At 39.5% G+C, this 22,734-nt stretch overlaps 1 protein-coding gene across 4 annotated transcripts in view; it reads right to left on the bottom strand.

Annotated features, from left to right (window-relative positions):
- The window catches only part of ANTXR2 (ANTXR cell adhesion molecule 2), a 160,382-nt gene extending 144,454 nt beyond the window's left edge, over positions 1–15,928 (bottom strand). For 3 of the 4 annotated variants that reach the window (XR_014243739.1, XM_082389376.1, XM_082389375.1), the window contains exons 1-4: positions 15,059–15,909; positions 14,392–14,463; positions 12,273–12,344; positions 243–324 (exon numbers count right to left, since the gene is read on the bottom strand). Coding sequence is in view for 3 of the 4 variants with exons in the window: in XM_082389376.1 (XP_082245502.1) it covers positions 243–324; positions 12,273–12,344; positions 14,392–14,463; positions 15,059–15,210 (378 nt within the window). In the remaining variant the exon portion in view is untranslated. Of the gene's footprint in view, positions 1–242; positions 325–12,272; positions 12,345–14,391; positions 14,464–15,058 lie in introns of all 4 variants that reach the window. The other variant, XM_082389377.1, reaches the window with a different exon arrangement.
- Between the last annotated feature and the right edge of the window lie 6,806 nt (positions 15,929–22,734).

Below are 22,734 nucleotides of genomic sequence, written 5' to 3'. Positions count from 1 at the left end.
GAATATAGCCATAGAGAAAATGGAAAATCCCATAAAAGGCAAAATGTCATCCAAACTTTTCTTATCACCATGGTAAATGTTTTCTATCTGTCTTATCCCTAGAACAACTAAAAGCATTTTTTTAAAAAATTTTAAGATAAACATGTAATGGGGTCTTTGAGTTTTACTAGAGAGTTACAATTTATTTCATTACAGAGTAAGAAAACATTCTCTCCCATACTCATAAATGTAAAAGAACTTACTAGCTTTAGTCCTTCATGGATGTATGTCTCTCCTACGGGACTAACACGTTTTAAATTGTCCAAGCCTTCACTGATTTTGCCTCTGAAAATAATATAGTATAAAATTAAACAAAAGAAAAATGAAGAAAGATCATAATAAGCACTTCTCAAGTTGCAGTTGCAATTTTGCAACTAAAGTTTCTTTAGTAAGAAGGAAAGGAAAGAACATGGGCTTTGAGGGCAGATAGCTCCTCATACTTTTTGTCATTTTAATGAGTATTTAACAATGTCTGTATTTTAACCATAAAAAATAAAAATACTAACAATGTGAAATATCTTGAAAAAGCCAGGCATATTCTAGGCTTTTTGAGCTGAGAACAGATATCTTCTATCACATTTGTTTTACTAAATGCTAAGGAGTAAAACATTTTCCTGCATTCAAAAAAAACCAGGATGGAGTAGGTCAACTTAAGTGAAAAAGTATTTCTGCAGCACTCACCCCACCTCCCTACAAGTCAGAAATCTTCTGTGTTATCTGCAAATTCCTAAGGCACATTACTTAACCCTTACTTATGGAAATTAACATTTCCTATATTTGTCTCCCAAAGTCTCATGATCTAGTCACTTCTGTGGCTTCTTCTCACCCATCCAGACACCAGCTCATTCTCTTGCATATTGTAGGTACTTAATACATATTTGATGAACAAATGAAAGAATAAATGATTGGATGGATGAATGGATGGATGATAATGGTTCTTGACAGAGACAATATAAATGAAAAAGAGGAAAAATCATAGAATAATCTTTCTCATCAAGACTAATTAGTTGTCTCAATGGAGTATGTCTAAACAAAGTAGGACTACAATATTAACAGCTATTTTGCGTGTATAAGTAAAAGACTCATTTTTCAGGTTTTTTAAATATAGATTCCAGAGACCCCTTTGAAAATAAATCAAAAGAATCTTAAGACACAAATACAAGTGTTGCAAAAACAATCCAAAATAAAGTCAAAGTTTCTTTTTAAAATTTTAAAATTAAAAGATCCAAAGAGAGATCTGAATATATTATTTTCAGAATTTTAGCCTTTAAATAGAAGCAAAAATATACCTTTCTAAATAAAAAAGTCATGATATGGTAAACTGAAGTATAATGCTTTAAATAAAACATGAAGATCATCCACACTCCTGAGGATGATAGATAAAAAATTAATTGTAAAAAGTATATTATCTGAACATCAAGGAACTTACTGGGGTCACACACAAAATTTTATATACATATATATATTTGTGTGTGTATATATACATACATAAGTATATGTATATACATATGTGTATGATATGTATACATCATACTCTATTAAAACAAATGTCAAAAATAGTAAAAGAAAATTATTCTGTCATGCTGCAATGTTGTGTTTCCAATACTTCAAATAAATGAGTCATTCACCAGGGCCGCATTCACATTTTAAAAGTAACTTATTGATTCTATTTTAATATTGTAATGAAAATTATTATCAGACAAGTTCTCCATCTCAAGAAGTTTCCAGATAACACAAGACAACTTTCAAAGTATAATCCTAATCTTCCTCATTCCTAATTCAGTCATCTCTACTAACCCATGTTGATTGTCTCTTTTAATCCTTGGTTTAAAATCTACCTATTCTGAACCTATCTCTAACTTCAATGTACTCTTTTTTCTAAGGTGCCCCAAACATATTCATGTTCAACTCTTACTACATTGAATAATTCTGTTTCTTAAAAACATTCTACTTTAAAATAATTTAATGAATTTAATTTAATTTTTTTACTTCTTAACTAGACTGGAAGTTTACAGTGGACTATCACCATGTCTATTATTTTTAATGTAGCCCCCAACTCTGCGCTAACTACTTATTATAATGTCTTTTACAAAGTAAGTGTTCAATAAATTTTTCAATCTACCATAGGAAAAAAATTCATAATTCCACAGATTATGGAGTAAATTACATAATTTATAAACTTGTTTTATCTAAATATTTATGTTTTAATATCTACAGAAACAACTTGAAACTGATTCTGTCTGAATGCAGATAAAACCCAAATATTTGGTGCTTCCCCAAAATGAGTGGCAGCATGTCCTCAAGCATTAATGTTTGCTGCCAAAAGAGAAATGAAAAAGACAACTGAAATCCAAGTTTACGCAAACAAATTTTGCATGGTAAAAATCACCTTCTCCATTCAGTTCAGATTCAGCTCATCATTACTTCTGAGGACCAGACAACACCAGCAGAAGACTTTAAGCTGAAGGAACTTGCCAAATGTGGGATTCAGAGTGTTTGGGAAGGGAGGTCTCTGCTAGCTCATTTCACTGGAAGAAGCAGAGCACCTCTTGCTTTTCTATCTGTACCCATACCTGCCACCATAATATTCTAAGCTGCTCTGAATTGCATCATTACTTTTACAGCTGCAGAGTCATAAGAGGAAAAGTGTTCCTTGCCCATAGCCAATAACATCAACATACATTGAGTCCTGGTCCGTCACTTTCCAGAGTAACTACATAATCTGCCAGCCTCTCCTCCATCAACAAGTGTCACCAAATGGGAAATGGAAACCGAAACAAGATAGGGTCTTTGAAGGATCCCAAGAAACTAAAAACTAAGCTCTAAATTTCTCTATTAGTAAATGGTAGACTAAGGGGGAAACAAAATTATATAGCAGGTGAAAAACACAACTCATCCATCTATACTGTGACTTAAAGAAAACTCTAAAGGAAAGCAAGGGAGAAATTGATAAAAAATAAAAGAAGAAAAAAAATGGGTATGTTAAGAAGATCAGCTCCAATCCAACATCATCTTAGAAGATCAGCTTCACTGAGTATGGCTTTAACGTTATGTCTTCAGCTACGAGGAACAGCAATATCGAAACTACTTTGGTGTTTGTTGTGAAGCTGTTGTCAAGGGTGCTGCTGTCAAGACACACAAAGTCCCCCATGAGGTCACACAGCAGAAGTTTCTTTGCCATCTCTGAGTAATCACTATATACTTCCTTCTTTCTGCTAACTACAGCTATGTAAACTGTTTCTTGCCCTATCGGGAACCCCATGATAAATTTCTTACTCATTCAGAAAATTCTGCTAAGTTCATATCGTTATCATATTGCTACATCCTCTTTTTCAAGATCCTAAATTTTCTTTTTATATGTTATTAATTTTCTGCAATGTTATTATATTCTGTGCAGCTTCAAATACTTTTTGGAAAGAGGCAGAATTTAAACAAATAAAATAGGATATGAAACTTCTGTTTTACAGTTGTTGTTGTTGTTTGTTGTTGTTGAGCATCAGGGGACTAATCAACTCTTTCTTCTTGACTTTATAACTATGTTGATTGAAAAGAGAATGAGGCGGGGGTGGGAGGTGGAGACAAAAACACACTGACTCATTTTTTTAATCTATAAAATTAACACTTTCAGCTCTGTTAGTATCTCTCAAGTTTCTCTGCTCAATAGGGAAAGGAAGAGATAAAAGGGAAGAGGCAGGACAAGAAGAAAAGAGAAGGGAGGGGAAGGAAACCACAACTGCCATGCACGGTGCCACATCAATGGCTTTTCTCCATCCATAGAACACTTGGGACTGTGGAAGATGTGCGTGATGTCATAACTAAAATAAAGATGTATTTTATAAATAGTGGCATAATAAAATGGTTGGCAGAAAATTCTGACTTGCCCAACTAGCACAATTAAGGCATAATTTTAAGTACCTTCTACTTGTGACTAAAGATATACATTTATAAGTATATCTGTATATTTAACCTGAACTTTTCAATGAGCATCATCTTAACTTTCCAGATTTTAAAGCTCTTTCCAGGTTTCAGTCAATCAGTCTACACACATCTGCTGAGCACCTACCACATGTGAACGCTGTGATCCTACACGGTGATATGAGAACGACTCATGCTTAGTCCACAGCTACCTTCACACCCATCTCTACAGATGTAGTGTAGTTCTCCATCTAGCTGGACGCTGGGATCATCTGAAGGGCTTTAAAAAAAATCTCCTCTGGACTCTAATGGAAGAGATTCTAATCCACTTGGTGTGTGCTGGGGTCAGGGTATTTTTTGGAAATTCCCCAGAGTATTCTAATGCGCAGCCAGGTGTGCTTCAGAATCAACAACCACCCTCTATGACTATAGCACACCAGATAACATCCTATGGGGCAGAGAAACCTTCCATTTGAGCCATCAACTCACAGAATTGTGAGAGATAACAAAATTGTTGTTTAAGCCACTAAGTTTTGGGGTGCTTTTCTATGATCACGGTGCCAACTCCAGGCCAAAGCCTTAATAAGGCATGGGAGTTTCCTTTTTTGTACCCTTGGTAGCTAGCTGCCATACAAAAACTTTAACTATCCTGAGACCACCATGCAGAGGAGGAAACCCAACCTAGCCATGTGCAGAAGCCACATGCAGGAGAATGAAGACTCCAGTCCACAGTCCTAGCTGAGCTCCTAGACAACAGTCAGCACCAGCACCAACTTGCTAGCCGCCTGGGTGAGGTGATTTCAACTCTTCTAGCCATTCCAGCTTCCCAGCTGACAACATGTGAAGCGTGAGAACTGCCCATTCAATGCACAATATCATGAGAAACAATAAATTGTATTTATACCACTAATTTTAGGGTAGTTTATTATGCAGTAATAGATAACCAAAATAGAAATTGTGACTAAGGTAAAAGATAAATGACCTTGAGGAGATTGACAGTAAAGACTGGAAGAGCAGTGAGCAAATTGTTATTGGAGGCTCAGTTTCATGTTCATGTCTACTGCATTCCATTGGTTAAATTTAGTAAGCCATAGGCCCAACCCAGATTTTTAAAATTATATATTTAAATAAAAAATACTTACATACACATATATTATATATATTATACATATTACATATATAATCATGTATACACATGTATGCATATATGTTGTAGGTATTCTGTGTTTCATTGGAGGTCACAGAAGATCAATCTATCACAAAAGCTAAAAGCTTCGTGCATCTACGCTATCAAATGCCAGTTTAGATAACTGCATAAGCATAAATGCTATAGGTATTTATATCATAGGTCAGTTAGCTATAGGTATTTATATCATAGGTCAATTCTGTTCTTTATCCTCAAGAGAATATTAGCCAGAGATATTAGTCCTTGAAATGAACAAAACTGCAAACAAAATGTAGGAATACACAAGAATTTTAAAATTAGTCAGTTTCATAACATAATTAAATGTTTCTCTTGGAAGGTAAAACTTAGTAGATTGAGTAAAATATGAAACAAAACAGTGTTCTCAAGATGTTATTCATGTCTATACAAATGATTTAGAATCCACTTAGCATTGTACTTTACCTGAGCTATTACGTATAAAGCATTTAGCAAAATGTCTGATACATAGTAAGTGCTCAATGAACTTTATCTACTACTTTTGTCTCCTTCCATTAATAAACCACAATATTAATCAGTCTGACAAAATTAGAAAAATTACATGAGGGGAAATTTGTTCATTCATTCAAATACTATACACATCCTAGCTATCTATTTAATTGAGTCATTATATACTGCTATACAACGTACTGTATGAAGGACAAATTGCCAAAGGGAAAAAAAAAAATTATTCCCTACTAGCTCCTCAACTTAAACATTTTTAAAGGTTTCAAAAGAGTAAAAGATGATCTTTCCAGACACAAACATTTCTAATGCATCCCAAGTTACATCTTAGTAACTTGTACTTTATATAATTGCTTAGTCTTTATTTAATATGTCACTCTAAAGCCAATATATGCCAAGGTCTCTGTGGTCCAGATTCCAGACCAATGAATCCAAGGTAAAGTCCTAGATTCAAAAATATCTGCTTAAAAAATGCCCCACACAATCTGGGTTCGTGAAAATTTTTTCTCCAATTTAGTCTACACTTACCAAAGTGTGGTACACAGAGCACACCTAAAGTTCACATCTGCTGTATCTTGAATGTTTATACTCCATTTCCCCATTCAATGCCTTACTGGGCCATGAGAAACCGACCTCTGCATTTTACCACCTCAGTGTGCCAGGTCTGTCTTCCAGGCACAAGCAACAATGTATTTAATTTTCTAGAACACACTCATGAAGCAGATACGGGACTTCACTGAAAGTAACTATTCACATATGCACGCCCAGAATCCGAGTTACTGCCATGCCCAGACCTCTCAGGATTACCACGACGTGTGGCCAAAACTGACTTTTCTAAACAGGAATAATTACTGCCCTAATAGAATCAAAGCAAAAACAATAGAGTCACTTCCTCTCACCGCGTCACTGGTTTGTAAGAGAACAGAACACATTTAGAGGATGAATATGTCTTTGAATTATGACAATTCTGACTAATTGTGAAAACTGGAGAAGGGGGAACAGAGAGAGTCGAGGCAGTGCAGTGGTTAGGTGGTCACGCTCAGGAGCCACACCCAGGCGTGAATTCTGGCTCTGACTCCTTAGCTGTGTCACTTTGAGCAAAGTCACTTGACTTCTCCAAACTTCTGCTAGAATCCTGGCACATGATTACCTTGGGTGGCATTGAGAAAATGCATATATATTTAAGAACTAAAAAAAGCTAAAGACTAGAACTTTGGGAATTGGCACATCATTGGTGCGGTACAATGATAACCTCCAAATCCCATTTCAACCTCAGTCTCCTTCCCAACCAGTCATCAGTTAGGCCTTCTCATGCATTGTATGCATTTAATCACCCCAACATTTCTATATGGTAAGAATGATTAGCTCCTTTTAGCAGACAAGCGAATTGGTCAACAAGAGGTGAAATAACTTGTCCAAAGTCACATAGCTAGTATACAGCTCCTATGCCTTTCTGACCCAAAGTCCAATCCTGGTGTTTTCATTTTAACAAGGAGCCTTCAGGATCCTCCAAGTTAACAGCTGAATATGCTCTATTCCTAACGCTTACTCTTTCCAACCCTTGAGTTCCATTTTGATTCCAAGATAGCTGTCTCTGGCTACAGAAGTCAATAACATTTATTTTTAATTTAAGTATTTGTTTAATTTTTTACAAATAGTATTACATTGCTATTGAAATAAAATTGAATAACCTAGATGTATGGAAATTAAAAACATGAAGGCTCTCCCCACCCTGAATCTCACTGCTAACACAACATTGTCGTTAGCAACTTGTTGCTCAACTTCCAGACTTTTTTCCATGCATTCATTATTATACACACACACACCATAAAAACAGGTAAATTTTTGGTTTGTTTTGATTTATCATCTTTAACAGAGTATTCTGTAACTTGCTTTTCTCAATTAGTATATCTTAGATATATTTTCATGGTGATATATATGGATTTTCCAATTCTTTGAACGACTGTATAGTATCCCATTCTATGTCTAAATTTATTATAGTATCATCAATCGATGAGCATTTAGATTTACTACAATTTTCACTATAATGAACAATGCTGCAGTATTTAATTTTGCACATACCTATCTTTGCACACTGGTGTTAGTATTTCAGTAGGGTATAGTCCTAAAAAGTAGAATTGCTGATAGCAGACTTCTAAACTTTTACAGATACTGGCAAATTTCGCTGCAAAATGAATGAACCAATTTATAAGTTACCAACTCTTAAAAAAAGACTATTTTATCACAAGTAAATTTTTAATTCAGATTTAAAGGAATTAGAAGAAATCCTTTCAAATAATAGAAATGTGTATATTATTTAAATTTTCATATAAATTTAATCAAACGACTTCTCTTTAATTTCCCACAAGTTTGCCTAAGGAATATTTTGTCCTAAGTTATTGATTATTATTCTCAGGTCAAACAATTATATGACTTTTTCAATTTGGGGACAGTTATATCAAAAAGAGAGCTGGAAATGTTTGTAACTGATCTATAACATAAAAATGAGAAAATTAGCAAATATAAGTCATCATTTATCACTTCTCAAGGAGAGAAAATATATGATAGCAGTTAATAACTCAGGTTCTAGAGTCAGACCAACTCAATCATTCATTCAACAAATATTTACAAGCATCTACTATGGGCCAAGCCCTGTTCTAGGTGTTAGATATATGGCTGAAGGTAAACAAGACAAAGAGGACCCCTCTGCTCTCATGCAGTTTACATTAGGGTTACGGAGTAAGATAAATTGATTAATTAACAGAACAATTTCAAAAAGTGATAACTAAATAGAGTATTGTGAGACGTTACCAGGGAGGTGAGGCAGGATTTCTTTACACCTGATGGTGAGGCAAGGCTTCTCAAAGGAGGTGATGCGTGAGATGAGGCCTCAATAACAAGCATGAGCTGGTCAGGGGAAGATCTGGGGCAGACAGCAAAACTGCTAGTGCAGAGAGAAGGTTGGTCTGTTCAGGGAATGGAAAGATGGCCAATATACAAAACTATGGCATACAATGTTGTAGGAAAGGTTTGGGTGAGCAAGCAGGTAGGGCTTTTAGGCCATTGGGAAACGTGTGCTTTCTATTCTAAGCCATTAGATTGTCTTAAGCACAAGAGGGGCATGATCTACTTGACACTTTAAGAGACCATTCTGGCTAATATACTCCCCACCACTGATTAATTGTGTGTTTTGGACAAGTTACATTACCTTTCTCAGCTTCAGTTTCCTCATTTATAAAGTTGAGATAACAGTATCTGTTACATGGAGTTGATATAAGGGTTAAGTGAAGTAATGAATGGAAAGCATTTTGCACAATATCTAGCACATAATAATTGTTCACTAAATGTTTTCGATTAAATCACTTTTACATCGTTAAGATTACATTAAGCAGAACTAAGCATAATTCACTACCCCCAATTTTGCAACACAATAACTAAGAATATCCTTTAAAATTAGTCCTGATTCAAATTCTCTAATATTGAGAGGCTGGCTATTTCCATATTGAATCAACAGTCAGCACTTTCCTCTTACCTGATCCTATAATACAGCCCTGAGCTATATGTGTTTGTGTATGTGTTTGTGTACACAAACAGCCCCCTACTGTCACATAGCTTATTCATCCTTGTGTTACCTCCAGAGTCCACAATGCTCAATACATCATATACAGATAGGGCAGGCAAAGCAGGTAGGTAGGTAGGTAGATGGATGGACTAACAGATATATGGAAGGTAAAAATCATGGGGGCAAAAGAAAAGAAGAGAGTGTTTCAAATTGAATTATTCAAAATAATAATATTTTTAGATCATGAGTATATAAAATGCATAACTGATCATTTCTTGCCATGTTTATTATTCTATTCATGCATTTACATAGTACCAAATTCATGCTGAAACCCTAACAGAAGACACAGCCCTACTGTAAGGACTTACTGTCTTCCAATCTTGCTTCATCTCTACTGAAAATATTTAGCAACACTCTGAGAAACATGAAAGAGGTACTTCTCATATTTACCAAGGTACTGACGAATTGTAAGTAACAGAACCAAAATTGTGAAACCTGCTATATTTGACCTTTGCATTTTCCATGCACTCAGATCTCTTAGTGTGACATCGAGAAAGTTTATACATAGAATTCCCCTTTCTAGGCCTTGAAACAAGGATCCCCAATAGTTGTGGAAACATCTGTTCAGTGATCTTGCATCTAAATATGTGAATGGTTTCTACACACTTAAAATTGTATAATGGATGAAAAGTGACATTATATCCAAATATAGAGGACCAAAGAAATTTGAAAAGTTACTGATTTAATTAAATAAAATTAGTAAAAGAACAACTAGGTTTAGAAAATAATCCTTTAGGGCAGACTGTTCTGTGATATACAAAAAACTTTTCTATGCATTGTCTTATTTTTGATCCTCACAAATCTCTTAAGAAAACATGGTAGATTATGTCTGCAGTTTATAAACATAAAAACTGACACACTGAGTAGATGATTTACCCCAAGTCTCTAATCAGTTAAGTAGCAAAACTGGAATTCTTAACCCAGGCCTTCTCAGTGTACATTCTGCCACCCCAAAGTAATGTGATGTGCCAAATCGTGCAATTTGTTAAAACTGAACTTATTTCTATTTAAAAAGAGCCAGAGGAGCCAACTATATTGGAGGAAAAAAAAAAGTGCAAGTAGCATTATTAAAATTCCTCCTGGAATTTTATTATAAATCCTTTCAAGCAGGATAATAATCCCTGTATATAAGCATAATTCCTCCTGATCATTAAAATACTACATACTCCCTAGCTGCAGATAATAATAATAGCAACAAAAAAGCTCTCATCTCTTGAATACACATATGCCAGACTCTGTCCTACATTCTCCACATTCATTGACTTCAATTCTTACAGCAATCTTATGAAGTAGGTATTATTATTATCACCACCATCATCATCATCATTATATAGATGGAAAAACTGAGGCATAAAGAAGTTAAGTAACTTGTCCATGACCATTTGGCAAGTAAATGGGTTCAGCAACTTTTAGGTGCAACATCACGCTGCCTTTTGAAATAGAAGCTTCTTTATCCCATTCTAACCCCTCCCCTATCAGATTCAACCAATGATAAGGGAAGAATCTCTAGTTGAGATGAACAGGATTTAAACCCTTTCCATGCATGTTTATGCAATACCAATCTTGCCGACCTGTGACTATCAAAGTGCTGAAGGATTCACATGTAAAGTTCCTAACAGAGAAGGATTATCAAAGTGCTGAAGGATTCACATGTAAAGTACCTAACAGAGAACCTGGCACAATGTATGCAGTTGACAATTACTGAGAGTCTACTATGTGTCTGGCATTATTCTAAATCCTTTTCTCTATACATACTCCATAAATGTTAACTTGGTTCTTTTTTTGTCCTAATGGATAGGCTGAATCAAAAGTTGTTTCTTTGGAAATTAAGCTGGGCAATAGAGAAAACTTCTTTTCATGAAGGCAAGGACTGTTATATCAATGGGTATAAAAAGCTGTTGTATATGGGTTGTTAGGGACTACTGTTGCTCTGGCCCTTGATGAGACCCAGATGCACATAAAAAAGTATGAGAGGAAATATCAATGAGGAGACTGAGGTCATAAGCTGGACTCCCCACCTACAGAGAGATTTCCTCTCCAGGAAAAGTAAAACTTAAAGCACAAAGAAATTAGAAGTTGGATTGATTTTCCAAATCAATTATGTGAATTTTAAATGTTATCTCCCTGAGTTCCTTTAAATATTATGCTTTCTTGACATTTTTAAAGGAAAAAAAAAAAACTTTAAAGACAAAACTTTTCAGAAATCCACATATTATGTGAAAAAAGATACAACAGCCTCCCTTGCTAATACTACAGTTTGGAGAAATTTGATTTCAAAATAACACTAACCCATTCATTTATTCAACAAGAATTGAGCAAGAACTATCTTGCATACTTTGTGTTAAATGAAGTAGACATAAAAATGAAGTAGAAAATCTCCCTTCCCACTATGGAAAGAACCATTCTTTAAAATATGTCAATGACTACTTCTAACTTGCCACAGTGATGGGTCCAAATGACACAGAAATGGTCATATAAAATACTATGATATTGTTTGGGGAAAAAAAAATACATACACACACACACACACACACACACACACACACACGAAAATGAAAGCAAGTCCCTTTATAAAGGTAAACATATTCAGCATCAGTGGACCTCAGAGTAAGACTGGAGATTCAGGATGTCTGCTCAATCTAGTAGATTATCCAAATTGATCCATATCTTTCTCCTCCCTAATATTCTTCCAATTCCTGGTTGATTAATATATTACACCTAAACATGAAAGATGTAGAACTACTTACAGTAACAGAGAGGGGAAAAGTGGGAGGCAGTAAATACACAACTAAGGCAGAGATATGGGTTTCACTGTACATTCCACAGCCAATATGAGTGATATTGATTTTCAGATTACCTACTCTTTTATATTATTCATACCTCCTTTTCCCTCTATTAGTGAAGAGAACGAAATTGTCTGTGCAGTTGCTTGATTCCACTGAGAGGCCTGAATCACCACTTGGAAATATCAATCATTCCTTTAAGATTAGTCTCTACTAAAAGCCTGCAGTGAAATGATAATGCACTAACCTGTCTCCAGTTAATGGCAAAATAATGGTTGCTTGAGAAGAAAACACAATGAAAGATAATCTCATTTGAGGGCTGCAAAATAAGAAAAGAGGCAGTTAAAACATTTTTAAAAGAAATATTGATATAATACAGATGTATAGCTAGGGAGTCTCATTTAAAATCAGTCTCACTGAATGGTCCAGGCTTCTTTTAAATGGAACTCCCTAAGTAGATACACTTAACTCTGCTCAACATTACTGCATATGTCATTTTGGATTTAGACAGTGCTTCTCAGCTCTCAAGCACTCCTCCCTGACCCATAGGACTGTTTAGGAAGAGGCTAACTAGAAAGATGAATTCTAGGCCAATGGAAAATTCTTTTGTAGAAAGTGCTTCTTCCTTTGATGTTCTATCTCATCTCCTTCTAGGAGGCCAGTCCCTTCAGAGTGATTATCATTAGCAATTTTAGGGCTGGAGAGCAGTCCGTTTGATTTAATTACCACAGCTATGAAAGGAGTTCATACAGAAGTTATCCTGAAGTAAGATTACTTAAAGAGTGTCACGGACAATGTGAAAGAGAAGAACAAATCACATTTTGATTAGACATTTTCAATTTTCTAAGTCTCAAATATCACACTCCAATTGGCAACAATTGCCCTGGTTAGCTACAGCTTTTAAGCTTTAAGCCTTGATCTCACAGAACGGTTCTCATTTTGAAGACACTCAATGCAACTCTTACTAAGATCTGAAACTGAAGATGTGAAAGTAAGACCTACAAACTGAAGAGCAGAACGATGGCAAAGGGTTATACATATTTGAAAAGTCATTCTCTTCAGTAGTCACCCTTTATTTACTTTCTACAATGCACTGTTGGTTAGTAACTGAGCAACTAAACTTGAGCCAGAGAACTGTGTATTATAGAATTCCAATTTGTAAACCAGACCAAATAAGAGCCCCACTTCTTGGAAATATACTGAAATGACACATTGCTTTTGATCAAAATCTATGGGACTCTGCACACTCTTGGATTAAATCAGAAAATTTATAAACAACTCTTTCTTCTGCCTTTGACATTTAAGGATATAGGGCCCTGTTTATTTTTCTCTCCTAGACAAGTTTACCTCAGACCTTGTCCAGAAATGAGTGTTATACTTGGCTTCTTAAGCAGGAGACTGATGATTAAACATGGACAAGCATACATTTTTATAGGAATAAACTTACGGCTGCCAATAACTAAAAGCAAGGATTGCCTAGGCCTCTACAGATTGTTTGAAGTTACTTGCAACATGACTTTCAAAATGTTTTGATCATCCAAGCCTGTTTTACAGAAAACATTTGGGCTAACAAGACTGAAAGAAGCAATATTTAATGATACAGCTCCTTTTCATGTCCTTTCCATTATCTTGATAAACTTGCATTTGCTCATTGCATTTTTTCTTCTTAAAAAAAAAAAAAAAAAGGAGAAAAAAAAAAAGCCTCAAAAGACTAGTGTCCTAAGGTTATTTTTAAATAGGGATGCCACTAATTCCTGGTTACCTCTAAATAAGAGAGTAAGCTGGATTTCATAGCAGTTATGCTTTTTATAGGAGAGAAACCAATCTTTCCTAGTAAGGCTTATTGCATATATAGAACAGTTAAATTTTAAACCAGCCACACGCCCACATATTGCGTAAACACAAGTCGTTTCTTTAAACACACACAAGTGCCTCTCCTGGTAGTGGGTTATTAACACGTGTTCATTTGAAGATTACCAACACTTATTTTTTTTTAATGAGGACTTCAACAATGCTAAGAATTGTATGGAAAGGAAAATATATTATGGATACTATTAGCATAAAATTTTTAATGTGGTAAATTATGAGAAAGCAAAACTGAAATTCAGAACAGATGAAAATTCAGAAAGGAAAAGACATTTGGAATTGTATCTGAAGATACTTCCCCAGAGCCTGAGTCAAGTTTCTGGGATCCAGATGAAAAAAGCCCTCAACAACTGAAGGGCTGTCCTAATAACAGCATGTGTGTGACAAGACCTTGAGGCACTTAAAAATCAACAATTGAGTAAAGGCTTTCCCTGCAAATGGTTTCCAACTTCCCTCCACATTAAACTCCCCTGCTTAGAAATGGAAAGTGGGAGAAATACCTCACAAATCTCTCTGTAAGTTGCTGGACAAAATTGTAAATTTCAATCCAGTTATTTGCCACACTCCCAGACCTGAAAAAGGAAATTGAACTGATCATAAAAACAACACATTTACTGGGGCCTAACCTGACCTCTTCTTCAAGCAAAGTAACAGCATCAGCATCTGAAACTTAGGTGCTAGGAGAATCTAGGAAGTCAACCCATCTTCAGGGACCACCTGCCTGCTAATTGTTTGGAGTAGGATCCCAGCTCTTCAAAATAAACACAGCCTTCCTTAGAAGGAAACGCAAACCACACTGGTGGGTATGTTAAACTTCAGCCAGCGTGAGGCGCTGAGGACAGAGGGGCCGAGAAAGAGTCTTGTCTGGGTTACAGGGTCGCAGAAGGCTATCCCAAGTGGCCGCAGTTTCCCAAGAAACTCCACAACTGGCCAGCAGTGACTACCCATCTCCCAGCGAGCCTAGCAGCTCGGGGATCCTCCTATCACCCCGCAGCCCGCACAGATCCGAAAGCGCTCGCTTTTCGGACAGAGATAGCGACAGGGCACCCATCACCGGGTTACCCACGCCCCTCCCCAGCTCGCACATACATCTCAGCCTCCCCAGCCACAGCTCACTACCCAGTGCCACTCTCACCAGAAGACCCTGCATCTCCCTCCCGCACTCACTTGTCCAGGACGAAGTAGAGATCAAAGGCTCCACGGCAGGAGGGCTGCTCCTGGGCGCTCACCAGCCCCCCAGGACCGCTGAGAGCTAGCAACCACAGCCCGGGGACCAGCCAGCTCCCGGGACTGCGCGCCGGGGACAGCCCCGCCAGCATCCTGCGGCCGGGGGTCTGCGACTCCCTCCTGCTCGCAGCCCCCTCTGCTCGACTCGGTGGCGACGCTAGGGTGGTAGGAGTTAGCAGGGACGCACCCTGGGGTCGGGGATTGCGAGCAGCTGGGGCGCCGGCGCCTGGGTCAGCAGGACCTACTAACTGACAGAGGGAGGGAGACCGGGAAGGAGGGAGGTCCTAGGAGGACAAAGGGAGACTCCGCAACCGCCGCAGCTGCCGCCGGAACTCTTGACGAATCCCAGTGGAAGAGCGATCCAGTCCTCCCCCTCCCGATTCCGGAGAGTTCCTGCAGACAATAAGGGCCCTCGGCGACAGCTTGCAAGAGAAGTTCCTCCCCGGCCTCTGGTCGAGCCTCTAGCGCTCGCCTGGAACCCGGACCGAGAGGTCCAGTCCGCCGGGAGGACTCGATTCCGGCTGCTGCAGCGCGAAGCGGGACAGGCACCCCCGGGACGCGGCCACCGCCGCGCAAACTTGGAGTGGAGACCCCTCTCTTCGGCTTCCCTTCCTCCGGCGGCCCAACTCCGCTCTGCACTCCGAACTTTCTTCCTTGTACTCCACTCCGGCACAGCGCAGCCGGGCCGTCCCCTTTAGGGGAGGAGGCTGAGCTGGCCCCGGGACTGGTGGCTCCGGAGAAGCCACTCACACCAGGCCAAAAGCGCGATCTGGCCGGGTGCCGGCAGTGTCAGTGTGCGCCCGAGGGCGGGGCCTGAGCCGAAGGCCGCCGAGCCACACACAAGCACACTTGTGGGTTCGTGCCGAGTTGAAGATGACTAACGCTTGTCAGTTTTTGGAAAGAGGATACGTAGTTTAGAAAAACAGATGTCCTCTAGAAACTAAACATCTCCATGTATCCTGCAGCCTCGGCCTATTTCAGCAGCTGTGCAGAGCAGCCCTCACTGTGGTTTGGGAAACTGAAGTGCAGCCATCTCAAGAGAGGCGATGCCCCCCGCACTCTGCCCCACCCCCATGACCACAGGCACACTTGCTGCACCGCTACCCAAGGAAGGCAACTTCCTCTTTCTTTATAAACCTACTTGGTTGTTTCATCTCACCAAGCCTAGAAAACAGCATGGTGGGGGGAATGGGGGTGGGGTCGGGGGTGGGAACTGAACTCTTCAGGAATGCACAGTTGTACCTCAAAATATTTCATCCCACTGTCCTTTATCTCAAGCTCCAGATATTAAGCGTTGCATCTTGCAGCAAGCTAGGCCACCCTTGCCAAACTGTGCAGGAGCAAAAGTTTGCAGGCGTTCGGATTCTCTGCTTACTCATTTTGCATTCCCTCCCTCCTCTCCTCCCCCACCACACCTGTGACATCTGCCTTCCCCTGGCAGAAACTGGCTTTTAGAAGCTACCAATCTCACTGGTATAAACACAGTATAAACACAGTGAAGTGTCACCTCCTCCTTTTCATTTGAATTAAATCAAGGCTTTACGATCAAAAGTTCATATAGTACCTAATCACATATCGTCTTAGCAATTCTATTGGTTGTCCTGCGTATTTAACTTTTCATTTACATAATCTTTGACATACAACCAGATTTGCAAGCTCTCTGAAGATAGAAACCTGCCACTTTAACAAAGATTTATTAAATACCTACTATGTGCTAGGCACTGTTCTAGGACCTAGAGTTAAGGCTCCGAACAAGATGACAAGCCCCAGTTTCCATGAAGCTTGCAGTCTGGTTGAGGAGGAAAAACAGACAAAAATACGTAAGTAAATGTCTGTATTAGAAGGTAGTTTGCAGAGATTTAATATATGGTAATATGATAGAGAATGACCAACTAGATGACTAACGCAAAGAAGGTAGCCATTCCAAGAACTAGAGAGGGAAACATTCCCAGCTGCTCCAACTTTCCGTAAGTATTAGCTTAGAACATTCAAGAAACAGAAAGAAAAACAGTGTGGCTAGAGTTCTGTGAGAAAAAGGAAGTAAGAGAAGTAGGCAGGGACTAGTATATGTGCTTTGTAAACTGTGGTAAAGAATTCAGATATTTTATATTGTGCGACTGGAGCCCATTAAAGGCGTTCCAGGGGTGGGGAATAGGATAAAGTGATATGATCTATGTTTTTCAAAGATCATTCTAGCTGATATGACACAATATGAATTTGGAGGCAGCAAGAATGAAAGCCGGAAAACCAGTCAGGAGACTACTGCAGGATCAGGACACAATAAAATGGTACCTTGGACCATCACCCCTATAGTGGCTGAACTGAGAGATATGAATGGATGAGAGCTTCAATAAATACAGGTAGATCCCCAGTTTGGAAATGTCTGCCACTTAGAGATGGAAATTCCACTATCAACCACTGGATCCACCACTTTTTACCTGATAGGGGGGTAGGGAGGGTTCTGATGGGGCAAGTGGCTGATTGAGTGGAAGATAACTTACACTTTTGTTAGAAAGAAATGCAAATCCTCCCTTGTTTTCAAGTAACTGAGCTCCAGAAAAAAAGCCCAATGAGAGGGATGGCTCTATGATAAGCATCCTAATTCTGTGCTCCTCGGTCTCTCCTCTTCTTAAGGGTCTGAAACTCTGATTCTTCTGCAGCCATCAGGCCTCCAGGGATATGGTGCCACCTCTCATTTCAAATTTAGGGCCAACTCTAGATACATTAATTTCTTTGACTTCCCACAGCAAAACTGGAACGGGCTGACATTTTCAGGAAACTTGTGCTAACAGCTGTTAAAGTTTTTTTTTTTCCAAGGTTTTTATTATTTACTGTTGGTTAAAACTGGTCTTCCTTTTCAGCTTTAGTTTTAATGAAGACAGAATCCAAGATAGCATATACCTTTACCAATTAATATCATATCAGTACATGACTGAATAAAATCTGGGGGGAAAAAATCTGCCAAAAAGTAATGACAAGTGGTTTCAAGTTAAGAGGGGGCAGAAGGTAAAGAAATATGAGACACAATGCTAACCGTGTACTCTATCCTCAGGAGGAAGTATTTTAAACTCACGTTGGCCTCCTTTTCCCCAAGCTTCCTGACTCATTTTCTGCTCAGCTTCTGGAACTCCACACCCTAGTCTAAGGATCTATCTTGGGCTAGGCCCAAACTAAAGCAAAATACTTTGGACTTAAAACTTGTTCTTCCTCAAAATTCCTAGGCCCTCCTAGACTTCCCTCATTCAGTTCTTCTTTCCTGACCCAGGCCAGCAGAGGTGATTGACATACTAAAGTGTGTTACCTTTCTTTTGTTTGTTTGTTTGGGTAATTAATTCTGCCCAGTTCTGGAACTTTTATCATTTCACTCATTTGCTCATATAAGATCTATAGCAAAGCAGGGATGTGGCCTCACCTAGCATGGACCAATAATTAATCAAATCACTTTCATCTAATATAAATTAGTGGGAAGGTCATTAATTACTGGGGCAACAAACTGTCCCAATTTGTTCCAGACTGAGGGGTGTCCAGTGACATGGGACTTCCAGCGCTAAAACTGGGGCAGTCCCTGGGATAGTCCCTAAAGCAGCGGTCCCCAACCTTTTTGGCACCAGGGACCAGTATCCTGGAAGACGATTTTTCCACGGGTGGCAGGACGGGGTGGGGGTGGGGGACATGGGGAGAGGTTCAGGCGGTAATGAAAGTGATGGGGAGCGATGGGGGAGCGGCAGATGAAGCTTCCCTCATATGCCCGCCGCTCACCTCCTGCTGTGCGGCCCGGTTCCTAGCAGGCCATGGCCCGGGGGTTGGGGACCCCTGTCCTGAAGGACACTCTTGCCCACACTATTTCCAAGCAATAATGAGGGAAGGTGAAAGCAAGGGCAGACTTAGGAATCTCAACAAGCCATGAAGAAGGAGCGGTCACAACAGCAACACTTCCTCTTCCCCTCTCTCAGGTGAGAGGACTCGGGCATTGTGTCAGCTGGACAACGGCCAGGTAAGGCTTCCAACTGACTTCTGTACCATTACAGACATGCTGGAACACTGTTTAACTTTCTATTTTAAATCAAGATCGGATGGGATAGGGAATGCCGATTTTTAAGCAGAGGGGGATGGTTACACTGAATTATTTAGATAAATAAATCTAAAATATTTCTATTTTATCAAATTATCTGCATTTCTGCTGAAGTATTTTGCTTCATAACCCGTGCAAGCCCCTACTCTTTGAAAGTTATTCTTTGTATCAAACCAAACTTCTAGTTCAACGTTAGAATTTATCACCTTACTACATAAAATATGCTAATAAATCCAAAAACATTTTAAACTCAGTTTAATGCAGTTAGAATAGCTTGATATTGATTAATCATTAATCATCATTAACCTGATGATTAAAAGTGTCTGCTAGGCCCTGTATCATTGCCCATCTCTTGCACCCACAAAGCTCCTATGGATTTCGCGTTAAATTTTATTTAATTATTTATTTACTGAGTTTTATTTAACAAGTATTTATTGATATCTACTATATATCTGGTAATATTCTAAGAATAAAACTTATACCCCTGTTCTCAGGAGTTCATCTTTCCAATAACCTGTCATTAATTTATTTCTATCTCCCCTGACCCCAACAATGAACAAACAGAAGAGACAAATAAGCAACAATAATAGACACAGGAAAATAAAAATAAATGTATTCTTTATGTGTAAAAAATCATATAATCTATATTATTTACAAATAGATAACTTTGTATGACATCCACAGTGACAAACATGGCTCTCCTGGAAGTACAGTACCACACTGGAAGTGATTCATATTCACATTATGTGTAGAGTGATTCATTATATGATAACTACCGTGATTCACAGGAAGATAATAAATCTACCTATAGATGACAAAGCTTATTTAAACTCTGTCAGTACAGTCATTAAAGAATTAGATTTCCCCAATGTCTGAACTAGTTCCTGAGAGTCAACAAAATGCTCTTGGAAGGCGCAATTACTTCTAAGTTAATATCTCTATGTATGACCAACAGGGAATGTAGCCAATGACAGAGAATGGTTACTAACATCTGCATTTGGGATTGGGTGTATTTTAAATCCAGTTTCCCAGAAACAGACCTGAGACTCCGGGATTTGCCTGCAGGAGGCATATTGGGTCATGCTCTCAGGAGAAAACCCATGAGGGGTGAGGGAAGCAGAAATGGTCAGAGAGAAAGTTGAAACATGACACAGTTGCAAAGGAAGTCCCAGCCAACCCCAGTGGTAACTCTGGAGCCGTAATGGCCTCTCACAGTTGTCCTGCATTGAATGAGGCAATGGGGCCAGAGTTTTGTATCTCCTCATGGACCAGTCATTAAATGGGGCTGCCCTTTAGAGAAAGTATAACGTTGGGCAACGCAGCTTCCTCTGGCTTAGGACAATTATAAGGAGGGACTCAGCAGTGAGCTGCCAGCAGTCAAATTCCAGCATCCAGAACATCCACAAAAAGCCAAACACCTGGCAGCTTGTTTGCTGAACGTCTTATCTCACGTGCAATCTCAGACCTTCACAAACCAGCGCAGGCTCAGTCTGGCATCCTGGAATGATAAAGTCCTGTGAGGGCATCTCTTCCTCTCATGCCCTCTAGAGTAGACCTGGTCCAGGTCAGTTTCTCAATTCTTAGTGAAGTTATTCTAATAATATTCTGTCGTCCCACACCTCCTACACACTTTGCTGTGATTTATTTTTCTGAAGTGCAAAACCAATCACACCCATCGCCTAACTAATAATCACCAATGAGATACCATTTCCTAACCGTTTAAGGCCCTCCACGATAGCATTACAAATTAGCTCTGTATCTTCACCTATAATAAGTTAAGCCCCCTAATGTACTCTATGCTCCAGAGAAACCATGATAGTCACCGTGCTCCCCATATACACAATTATACCTTTCGGACTTGCCTCATTTTGTACCCACATTTCCCTGACACCATGTTCCAGGTGTCAGATTCTATCTCCTCTTTCTCTTCCCTTCCATCCTGTTACTGAACAGTTCAGGTCAAAAGCCATTATGTGGTGCCAAGCAAATGGTCTTCCAGTGGAGAGAAGCTATAGTAGTTGAGGGCAGGGTGTCAGAGGCCAACTGGAGTGAGGAGTGCTCCCCTGTGGCAGGGAAGGGCAGCCTGGCATGGAATATTGCGCCAAAAAAGGGTGAGGGGGATATCCACATGGGAGGGCAGTGGCCCAGCATGAGGAGTCAAAGAACCAGCCAGGCGAGGAGGTTACCTGTGTGTGTGTGTGTGTGTGTGTGTGTGTAGAGCGGGCGTTGCCCAATGTGAGGTTTCTGAGCCTAAATGAGGGGAGGAGGACTTCTGTACAGGGGAGGAAGTCCACTGTGGAGTAGTTGGAGCCTGAGCACACAGACTTCCACGTAGGGAGGTCACCCCAGTGCAGGGTGTCAGAGCATGAACAGAGCAAGAAGAGAGTCTACACTGGAAGACAAGCTGTCCAGAATATTGGAGCATGAGGGGGGTGAGTTGAAGGTGGGGCAGCACAGTGCCGGGTATAAGAGTCTGAGCAGTGTGAAAAGACCTTTTGCACAAGGGAACCAGCCTGGGATGGGACTGGACCCAAGCAGGGCAAGGAAAGTTTCAGAATGGGGAACACGTGGCAGGGGATATTGAAACCCATGTAACACATGGAGGGCTTTTTATCAGGGGTCCCCTGCATAGGGTATCAGAGACCAGATGGGTTATAGAAAGTGCCACCCCAGGGCAGGGTGGTGGCCAGTACAGAGTGTCAGTGTCTGAGTGTGGGTGGCAGGTGGTGACAGTGTCAGAACTCCTAAAGCGTGAGGGTATCAGTATTGGGGGAGGGTAACAGTGGTGATGAGAAGGTGGTTACATACAGAGGGATAGATAAATTAAGGAAACATAAACAACACACTTTTCACCACTAGAGAAGGAAGTTACAAATAAGGAAATGAGAAAATAGTTATTCTTCTCGTAGGTCTATGACGCATCTTGACACAACTTGATTCATAAGCCAGTTTTCAAATTCTAGTCATTTAGCTGTTTATCAGCATCCCAGCTGGGGAAGTGGTGGGAATCAAAGAAAAGAGAAAAGTTGCCTGAAATGGTGGACACTGAATAAACTCACTCAACACTGATCCAACTCCCCTCTAGCATGTCTTTCTGCCTGTTAGAAAGAGCTAAGAAAATGGACATTTCCTAAACTCCCTTACAGGTTTTCCTCACGGTTTAGAATCCACCCATATGTGCTCATGCCAGACTTTGGATCAGAACCAAGTTCCCTGAGGAGACAGGCAGCGCATGCAGGTCATGACAGAGGCTGTGTGCGGAAGGGAGCATGTGAGGCTCATCCAGTGGCTTCGGGGTTCACCTCCCTAATCTCAGCAGGGTGAGCAGCTCCTTTCCAGCCCAGTGCTGGAGTGTATTTGGGGAATTGTTCATGAACTCTCGGGCTTCCCTCTCCTTCTTCGGCAATCTGGATGACTCTGTGAGCTACTTATACTTCTTAATAAATCCCTTTCATTTAGATTAGCTAGACCAAGTTCTGTTTTCAAGCACATTAAGTCCTAATATTCTATAACCCCTGTGAACTTTACATTAGTCATTTTGCTG

Source organism: Balaenoptera borealis (genome assembly GCF_965194805.1).
Source record: "Balaenoptera borealis genome assembly, chromosome: 4".
Classification (NCBI taxonomy): Eukaryota; Metazoa; Chordata; class Mammalia; order Artiodactyla; family Balaenopteridae; genus Balaenoptera; species Balaenoptera borealis.
This window is presented reverse-complemented; position numbering and strand designations above follow the sequence as displayed.